Raw genomic sequence first — 6,116 nt, forward strand, 5'->3', positions numbered from 1 at the left:
CTGCCTCACAGGGGTCTGAGGCATACATGCTTCTGATGGAGGCGTGCTCCCGAGGATAGGACACAGCAGGGCAGTGCCACCCCGCTGTAACCGTGCTGTCCTCCAGTGCCCAAGGGTCCACCCTGCTGCTGGCGCTTCTGGCATCTTGGCTCCAGATAATGCTGCTGCTGCAGAAGGGCTCGGCATCAGGTTGATCTTGGGGAGCTGGAAATACAGCTTCTGAGGTGTGACAGGTCCCATCAGCCTTGGGAGGTGCCCCCTGTGCAGTGGGCATGCTGGCTCCATTTTCTTTCCCTTGCGATCCCTGATCTATCTCTCCTCCTACTGCCAGGACGACATCCTCTCCTTCGAGCCAGACAAGCAGGCGGTGTACCAGCAGGTCTACAGGCCTGTCTACTTCCAGCTGGTGGATGTCCTGCTGCACAAGGCCCAGTTCCCCTCTGATGAGGAGTATGGCTTCTGGTCTTCGGATGAGAAGGAGCAGTTTCGGATATACAGGTACAGCTAGCTGGGAGGTTTGGGTTTGCTCATCAGACAGGTGAGGATGCAGGCAGCATCCTGCCTCCCTGGAGCCTGAGTGCCGTGGGGACACCCGAGGAGGAGATTCCTTCCACCAAGAGCTCTTTTGTCTCTGGTGGTGATACGGAAGCGAGCTGGTGCTTTGGCACGACAGCAGTTTGCCTGCCTAGGAAGCCCTGGGAGCACCCCGCTTTGGGCTGGGGCAGAGTCGCTGTGCAGGCAGTGTCTGCATCCTGTCTGGCAACAGGAGGGGAAGTAATGTGTCCACACATGGAGCACTCTGCAGGGGATGGGGACAGCATTTGGAGACCCTCCGTGTTCTCTGCAGGGTGGACATCTCTGACACGCTGATGTACGTGTATGAGATGCTGGGTGCTGAGCTCCTGAGCAGCCTCTATGACAAACTGGGGCGTCTCCTGACGAACACGGAGCAGCCGTCCACGTGGCAGGTGAGCGAGGGGATGCAGGCTCCAGGCCGATGGCCACCAGCCCCTCGGGGGCCTGTCATTGCCAGGGTGTTAGAGCAAAGGGATGTGATAGAAGTGCCTTGCGAGTGCATGTGTGGGCTCTCTGGGGTCTGCTCAGAGGAGGAACAGGTCTTCTGCTTCACTGTCCTTAGCACTGCCCAGGGACAAGCCTCCTTGGCTGCTGCAGGGTCATCTGAGCCTGGGGCTGGGCATCAGGGGTCAGCGCATGGCTCTGATGGTGCCTCTCCCACCCTGGCAGCACACAGAGGCGTTGCTCTACGGCTTCCAGTCCATCGCAGAGACCATTGATGTGAACTACTCCGACGTGGTGCCGGGGCTGATCGGCCTCATTCCCCGGATCAGCATCAGCAACGTGCAGCTTGCCGATACCGTCATGTTCACTATCGGTGAGGCCTTTGCTCGTGCGCAGCTCATGGGCTGGGTAGGGGAAGCCTCTCTGAGACCGCTCCTGCCCAGCAGTAACAGCAGCGAAAGGCAAAGCTGAGCATCCCAGAACACGGGGAGCGCACGACCGTGGTGCAGTCCTGCAGTCTGATCCTGTCTGTGTGCACAGGAGCCCTGTCGGAATGGCTGGCTGATCACCCCGTCATGATTAACAACGTGCTGCCACTGGTGCTCCAAGCCCTGGGCAACCCTGAGCTCTCCATCTCTAGCGTCTCCACCCTGAAGAAGATCTGCCGGGAGTGCAAGTACGACCTGCCGCCCTATGCTGCCAACATCGTTGCCGTGTCGCAGGTAGGAGGTGGATGCAGATGGATGTGTGGCGGCGAGCCGGGATGTGCTCTGTGCAAACCCTTTCCTCTGTATGGATCAGGGTGGGTGATGCAAAGCAGCAGCTCAGGGCATCTTGAGGGGGGACTTGTCCATCCTGTTCCTAGGCCAGTAGACCCAGGTGGCAGGCCCCATGTCCTCCTGTGACCGCAGAAATGGTAGGCAGTGGCAGACATGATTCCCAAGGGATCCACTGGGGTTGTGCTTGGGCATCCATCCTTTGTCTGTGGTTTTGTTTGCCTTGTTGGGAGTGGCACCCTGCCAGCTCTGCACCCGCCAGGCAGCTGGTGCTGCTACTGAGCATCTTGGGTCATCCTGGTCGTCAGTCCTCTCCGTGGAGGATGAGCTGGTTTCTACAGTGCCAGGGCAGGTTATCCTGTGGCCTTTTCTGGCTCTTGAGATTTTGGGCAGACGAGACTCGGAGTCCCAAGGCACTAGGAAAAGGGCTGGGGTGTTAATGGAGCAGAGAGGGGCTGGTGCAGGACATGAGACTCTGTTTTGGAGCCTGGGGGACACCATCGCTGGGGTAAGGAAGCCCTGGTGTCCTACTGCAGAGCCCGTCCAAGCCAGGGGCTCCCCTTGCTGCGTGGCTGAGGGGGCTGCCTGGAGGAAGAGCTTACCAGGGGACAAGGATTTTGTTGCCTGCCTGTGGCAGATTGTGGGGAGGCTGTGCGGGGCCACATGCTGCTTGTCTGTGCCTCCACTGGTGTCAGTTGGCTTGACATCCTGCATCAGTCCTGCCTTCTGGAAGGGAAGGGGCTTCCTGCAGCACTCACCCTGTTTTCTCTTTCGCTTTCCAATTGGCAGGAGGTGCTGATGAAGCAGATTCACAAGGTAAGAGGGGCTGGCTCACAACTCTGGCGAGTTCTGCTTGACCCCCATACCCCTTAGTCGTGCCAAGCTGAAGACACGAGGGGTGCCGTTGTGAGCTGGGCTGTCCCCGGAGGAGTGCTCAGCACTGCAGCCATCGTGTGTTGGGGCCAGGAGCTCACTGCGCTGCCGGCCTCCCACTGCACGTGGGCTGGGGTCGTGCTGGGGGGTATGTCCCCATGGAGAGGGGAGTCCCTAGGGAGACAAATCTAGCAGTTCCCAGTCCCTCCAAGCCCGCGGATGCCAAGACGGCAGGGGTGTCTTTAGGAGGAGGAAGTGTGGGGACAGAGCTCAGGCTGTGCCTGTGACCAGAACGGGGTGGGACGCTTGACCCCACAGGGTCAAAGGATGGTGTACCAAGGTGGCAGTGCCAGCACAGGGATCTCTGGGCACCAACCAGTCTTTCCTTGGCGGATTGCTGGGAAGAGGCAGGTGCTGGTGGCAGAGCTCCCGTTTCCTGCTGTGCCAGTAGGGAGCTGCCCCCTCTCCTGCAGTGAGGTGCACAGAGAGCGTCCCAGAAGGAGCAGCTGCGGAGCGGCAGCACGGCAGGGCCCTGGCTGTGCTGGCTGGGCCCCCGGCAGTGTCCTGGCCCGCGTGTGTGTGGTAGGGCTGCAGGCTGGGCAGTGACCTGCCCCCTTGTCTCCTCTCTGTCCCAGACGAGCCAATGCATGTGGCTGATGCAGGCTCTTGGTTTCCTGCTGTCTGCGCTGCAAGTGGAGGAGATCCTGAAGAACTTACACTCCCTGATTACCCCCTACATCCAGCAGCTGGAAAAGCTGGCTGACGAAACGGTGAGTGCCCTCGTGCTGCCTGCATCCAGAAGTGGTTTCTCCCGCTGGCTGTAGCCCTGGGGATGGTGTGTTGAAGCAGCAGCCTTGAACGTAGGCTCAAGAGAGAGCGCAGTGCAGGGAACCCCTCTCTGGCACTTTGCCTCTACATTCCTGGCTCCTCAGCATCCCAAAGGTATGACTGTGAGTAGTGTGGTCTGTGTCACACTTTGGCTTTATTTTCCCTGGCAGCCTAATCCCTCCAACAAGTTGGCCATCATCCACATCCTGGGCCTGCTCTCCAACCTTTTCACCACCCTAGACATCAGCCACCACGATGACGACCACGAAAGCACCGAGGTCAAGAAACTGCCAGTGCAGCAAGGACCCAACCCAGTGAGTAGAGTGACAGCTTGATGCTCTTTGCCACAGCCTGGCCAAACCCCTGCGATTCCCTGCTGGTGCCAGGAGAGGGGGATTGGTGGGGAATGCAGCATGTACGATGAAGAGGGTAGTGCTGGTGTATTCCAGCTCATCCAACAAGTCCGTTAGCTCATCCCACCGCTCCTGAGGTGGGCAGAGGTGATGTGCAGTGTCCCTCTTGGCCGGGTGTTGCTGTGGAGGACACCATGGGCACTGCCTGCCAGCTATGAGCTGTGCCAGGCTGCTTCAGCAGGGAAGAAAGCTGCTGAGCATCAGAGGGGAAGGAGGCAGTGGTGCCTGCGAAGGTTTGAGTCCAGGCTGTGCTTAGTCTTGCATCTCCCCTCCCCGGTGCTGTGGGGGCCAGTTCCCTTCAGTGTCTCTCGTTCCTTACAGGTGGTGGTGGTTCTGCAGCAAGTCTTCCAGCTCATACAGAAGGTCCTCAGCAAGTGGCTGAATGATGCCCAGGTGGTGGAGGTAACCAAGCCCCTCCTGTACTGCCTGCAGCTCTGTCTGTCCTTGCTGAACTGGGGACAGCGAAGGATGGACTGTGGGTGATGCCCTGTAAGAGGGGTGCATTGCTGGTTTGTCTGCACTGGCACTGCTTGCCGTCACCAGCAGCATCCAGCCGTTCTTGTCTGTCCTGTGCCTCCATGCGCTGCTCCTCTCCAGTCACAGAGGCCCTGCCGCCAGCAGGGAGATGCGGCTCTGCCAAACCAGTGTTCCCTGAGGGCAGAGCTCTGCTCTGACCCGGACCTGTGTCATCTGGTGTTTCTTCAGTTTGCTCAGTCCAGTAAATGCCCAGATGTAGCGACTCACCAGCCATTCTTCCCCCTGGCCCTCGGGGATTCTTCCTGCAGCAGTGGGCTGGGTGTTTCCCAGTGTCTGGGAGCATCCTGTGCCACAGGAACCCTGTGCCTGGCTGGTCCCCATCCCCACTGCCAGGTCTTCCCTCCCTTGGGACCCATCTGTGAAGTCCTGCCCCGCTCAGGAGAGGTCTCCTGATGCCCGTTGCTCATGCCATTCTTCTCCCACAGTCTGTCTGTGCCATCTTTGAGAAATCCGTGAAGACCCTCCTGGATGATTTTGCTCCCATGGTGCCTCAGCTGTGCGAGATGCTGGGGCAGATGTATAGCACCATCCCCCAGGCCTCTGCCATCGACCTCACCCGGCAGGTACGGAGCCATGCGGGGGGCTGGGGCTGCTGCTCCCCAGGGGCACGCAGGGCCAGCAGCAGCTTCAGTCCTGCTCTCTCTCTCTGGCAGCTGGTTCACATCTTTGCCCATGAGCCTGTCCACTTTCCTCCCATCAAGGCCCTCTTCTTGCTCGTTACCTCAGTCACGCTGACCCTCTTCCAGCAAGGTACGTGGGATGAACCCTTCTTCGTGCTGGGGCTGTTGTCAGGCTGTTGCATGCATGGAGTCTGGAGGCGTCTTACCAGGAATGGCTGTTTTCACTCCTAGCTAAGCTAATGCGGCCATCTCTGTTTCTTGGATTCATCCCAACCCCGGAAGGTGGGTACCTTCCCTGCAGGGCAGCAGAAGCAGGAAACCCCCGGGTGAGACCCTGGACTGCCATGAGCCCCGCTTCTGCAGCAGGGCTGGGCGTCGCGTGCGGCAAGGGTCGGGCTGGAGCTCCGGTCCCGCTTGGCAGGGCGGCTGTGCTCCCTGGGAGATTCCGGGGCTCCTCTGGGGGCCAGCGCTGCTTGTAGTGGCCAGGAATCAAGCCCTCGCACAAGGAGGAGGACGTGTGTGTGAACATTTGGGAAACGACCTTTTCAGAGTCACTGCTGGTCACCGAGTCACCGCTGTGATGCTGGCATCCTGCCGCAGGGCAGGGGCCTCTCTTTGGCTTGCTGCCCACCCTACAAAAAGCAAATGGGATCAGGACAGGCCCCTCCACACCATGGCTCCCCTCAGCCTCGTGGTGACTTGCCCTGTGACAGGGACAAAGGTACCTCGGAGCTGCTGGCTCTGGTCCTTCAGCATCTCTGTATGCGGTCCCCAAGGGCTCTTCTCCTTTGCTCACAGCCAGGTGCTGGGTAGGGTGATGCTGTCCCCTAGTACAAGGCTCAGAGCTCTCTAGAGAGGTGGTGGAGGTGTGAGGACGCCTGCTTCATCATCATGCCATGGTCTGAGCAAATCCCGCTGTGCTGAGGTGTCACTGGGGTCAGTGGCAAGTGAGCTGGGCTTAACCGGAGATCAGGTCCCCGCTTCTGCCAGCGGCGTGTGGATGCGTCTGCGCTGAAACCCTCTTGGCTGGGGGGCCCGGGGGGAGGGGA

General features: G+C 59.7%; 1 protein-coding gene across 1 annotated transcript in view; it reads left to right on the top strand.

Moving 5' to 3' along the window:
• Positions 1–6,116, top strand: part of IPO13 (importin 13) — a 21,780-nt gene that overhangs the window by 7,186 nt on the left and 8,478 nt on the right. Inside the window, exons 4-13 of the mRNA XM_010151486.1 lie at positions 332–498; positions 848–968; positions 1,246–1,393; positions 1,561–1,742; positions 2,586–2,612; positions 3,305–3,439; positions 3,668–3,811; positions 4,232–4,312; positions 4,873–5,010; positions 5,101–5,197. Coding sequence (XP_010149788.1) covers positions 332–498; positions 848–968; positions 1,246–1,393; positions 1,561–1,742; positions 2,586–2,612; positions 3,305–3,439; positions 3,668–3,811; positions 4,232–4,312; positions 4,873–5,010; positions 5,101–5,197 — 1,240 coding nt within the window. The remainder of the gene's footprint in view (positions 1–331; positions 499–847; positions 969–1,245; positions 1,394–1,560; positions 1,743–2,585; positions 2,613–3,304; positions 3,440–3,667; positions 3,812–4,231; positions 4,313–4,872; positions 5,011–5,100; positions 5,198–6,116) is intronic.

Source organism: Eurypyga helias, unplaced genomic scaffold (assembly GCF_000690775.1).
Source record: "Eurypyga helias isolate BGI_N326 unplaced genomic scaffold, ASM69077v1 scaffold20975, whole genome shotgun sequence".
In the NCBI taxonomy this organism is placed as follows: domain Eukaryota; kingdom Metazoa; phylum Chordata; class Aves; order Eurypygiformes; family Eurypygidae; genus Eurypyga; species Eurypyga helias.